A 2,352-nucleotide genomic window follows, 5' to 3' on the forward strand; every position below is an offset into this window, starting at 1 on the left:
ACACACACACACACAGACATGGACAGGCAGATGCCCATGTGTTGCACCTACCTAGAGACACACAAATGCACACGTCAGCTACGTGTGGGACACCAGAGGGACAGACCAGGCGTGACACAAAGGGGCCCCACTGCCTTCCGGAAGTTGATGACAAGGATCTGCGCTCAGCAGGATGGTCACCTGTGAGCGTGGCCAGGTTGGCAACGGCACAGACTTGGAGGTGCACAGGGACCAGGGCTCACTTGGGGTTTGCAGGCTTGGACCAGAAACAGTCACGTGCGCTGCAGAGTGTGGCAGTGTCTGCCTGACCATGCGCACTAAGGAGGTGCCCCCCACCCCCCTCCCCCACACACACCCCCAGAGGCATCACCACTAAGCCGTTTACCAGGTCTCCGGGCCAAGGCAGGGCTGACTTAGAGCACCCAGACCACATGGGTGTGTGTCCGCACAGGCGGAAGGGGGCGACACGGCACACTAACGCATGAAATTTTAGCCGGGGGCGTCCATTGCCCGAGAGCCTGCAGTCACCGCGGGAACGAATGTTCGGTGGGAACCAATCGAGAGGCAGGACCAGGGTGAGTGTGCGCAGGCGCTCTGCCTATGCTGAGCTGCAGGTCGCAGTACACGCCTGGGTTCTGTAGGGAGGGTTCAGTCTTTCCGGCTGCGGAGGGAGCGGGAGAGGGTTCAAGATGGAGTCCGACGCGCACGGTGGAGGAGCCAGCAGGGCAGCCGATGAACACCCAGGTGCCGTGGAATTTGCAGTGGGCACAGCACGTGGTAGCTGCAGCCAGCCGGGTGGTGCTGGTGGCCAGGATGACCCTGACGACCCAGCTGGCCCTGGTGATGCCGTCAGCCGTGGAGTTCATGGAGGCGCTGGTGACCTGGCTGGTCCCAGAGGCCCCAGCGCTGCAGGAGAGTCAGGTGGTGCAGCTGCTGCCATTCCGCACATCCCGGGGCCATCACACGCTCCAGGGCCTGGTGGAGATACTCCCCCTGGAGCCGCAGTTCTGAGTAATCGAGCCGTCCAGTTGTATCCTATTCCAGGAACCCCAGCGGGCCAGGCGGCCGCGGGGGCCAGGATGTGAGCTAGGGGTGGTTTGGCGGGGGCGGGGGCGGGGTGGGGGGACGGTTACAAGTGGTGCTAAAGTGTAGGAGGAGCGTACTCTGGGGGGCTGGAGGATATGGGTGAGGGGTGGTCTGGCTGTGAGGGGAAGATAGTGAGGAAAAGCACCCTGAAGGGAACCGGAGAGTCGGGAGGTGATATCCACGGTGTCTGCCAGTGGCCTTGTGGTAGAATGCGTGTTTCCGTGAGCAGGGAGCCTGTCGTACAGGCAAAATGAATAGTGTGGATGGTGGTGAGGAAAAGCAACCTGAAGGGTCCCAGAGGGTCGTGCAGTGATATCCGGGGTGTAACTCAGGGTATAGGCTGAGAGGTCCGGACTTTCTAGGCGGCCTCCTTGTGGGAGAAAGCGGGTCTCAGTGGGCAGGGATCCCGACGTACAGGCAAAATGAGAAATGCGGTTGGTGCCTTAACCTCATGTCCACCAGCAGCCTCACTGTGCCTTTCGCATCATACGTGGATGCGGGCCTTGCCCGCCACTTCCTGACTGTACGTACCCAACTGCGAGGGCCGATTCGGAAGGAGCTCGACGTTAATGGCCGCATGCTGGTTCTGTGAGTTCTAAAGAAGTCCAGGGCCGGGGAGAGGGTGGTGGGTGGTGGGTGGTGGGTGGTGGGTGGTGGCCAAGGCCAGTCTGGGCCCAGGAGGAGCCATAATGGACGGTTAAGCCTAAAGGAAAAGTGTGGTGCTCTGGGCTTGTCGGTGTGCGGGAACAGAGGGAGGACGTGCTCCTCTTCCTCCTTCTCGGAGGAAAGTTGAATGACATTTTCCCTCCCTTTCAGCCGATTGACTGCTGAAGACCCTGGCCTGCTCCAGAACTCCATCGTCTTCTGTCTGGAGCAGCTTTCCCTGGTGATGCGGTCCTTGCAGCACTTTGGGGGCCGTGTTTCTCGGCACAGAAGAGGGGTTTAAACCTAGCCTATGTGCCCTAGCTTCAGGCGTCGTTCCCCAGGGCGTTGCTTTCTGCAGTACTTTGATCGGGCTTCATCTTATGTCTGTGCTGCTTTTTGGGGCTCAGTGTCTACATAGTTGTTTGGTGATTGTTAACTGCGGAAAATAAAACTGAGCTTTTGTGCTGTCTCTGACTTTATTTTTAGCTTCTGCACTTCCTCATACTGCATGTGTCTTTCAGTTGGAGGGGAGGTTCTGAGATCCAAGTGTTCGAGGACTACAACGTAATTGAAGACAATGTAAGAAGTGGGAGAATAAGAAAGTTGTATACTGTCATTCGG

At 58.5% G+C, this 2,352-nt stretch overlaps 1 protein-coding gene across 1 annotated transcript; it reads left to right on the top strand.

Annotated features, from left to right (window-relative positions):
- Positions 1–619: 619 nt before the first annotated feature.
- Positions 620–2,196, top strand: LOC104983713 (EKC/KEOPS complex subunit LAGE3-like). The gene is made up of 3 exons (XM_010833227.1): positions 620–1,030; positions 1,549–1,674; positions 1,903–2,196. Exons 1-3 carry the CDS (start codon positions 690–692, stop codon positions 2,030–2,032), a joined length of 597 nt encoding a protein of 198 aa, XP_010831529.1. The 5' UTR covers positions 620–689; the 3' UTR covers positions 2,033–2,196.
- The last annotated feature ends 156 nt before the right edge of the window (positions 2,197–2,352 follow it).

Source organism: Bison bison, unplaced genomic scaffold (genome assembly GCF_000754665.1).
Source record: "Bison bison bison isolate TAMUID 2011002044 unplaced genomic scaffold, Bison_UMD1.0 scf7180017863317, whole genome shotgun sequence".
Taxonomy (NCBI): domain Eukaryota; kingdom Metazoa; phylum Chordata; class Mammalia; order Artiodactyla; family Bovidae; genus Bison; species Bison bison.

Bases quoted from the DNA above. Each gene is read 5' to 3' on its own strand.
- LOC104983713 (XM_010833227.1), top strand. From the start codon at position 690: ATGGAGTCCGACGCGCACGGTGGAGGAGCCAGCAGGGCAGCCGATGAA. The intron at 1,031-1,548 runs GTATCCTATTCC...CATGTCCACCAG, and splicing joins AGTAATCGAGCCGTCCAGTT to CAGCCTCACTGTGCCTTTCG. The intron at 1,675-1,902 runs GTGAGTTCTAAA...CCTCCCTTTCAG, and splicing joins AATGGCCGCATGCTGGTTCT to CCGATTGACTGCTGAAGACC.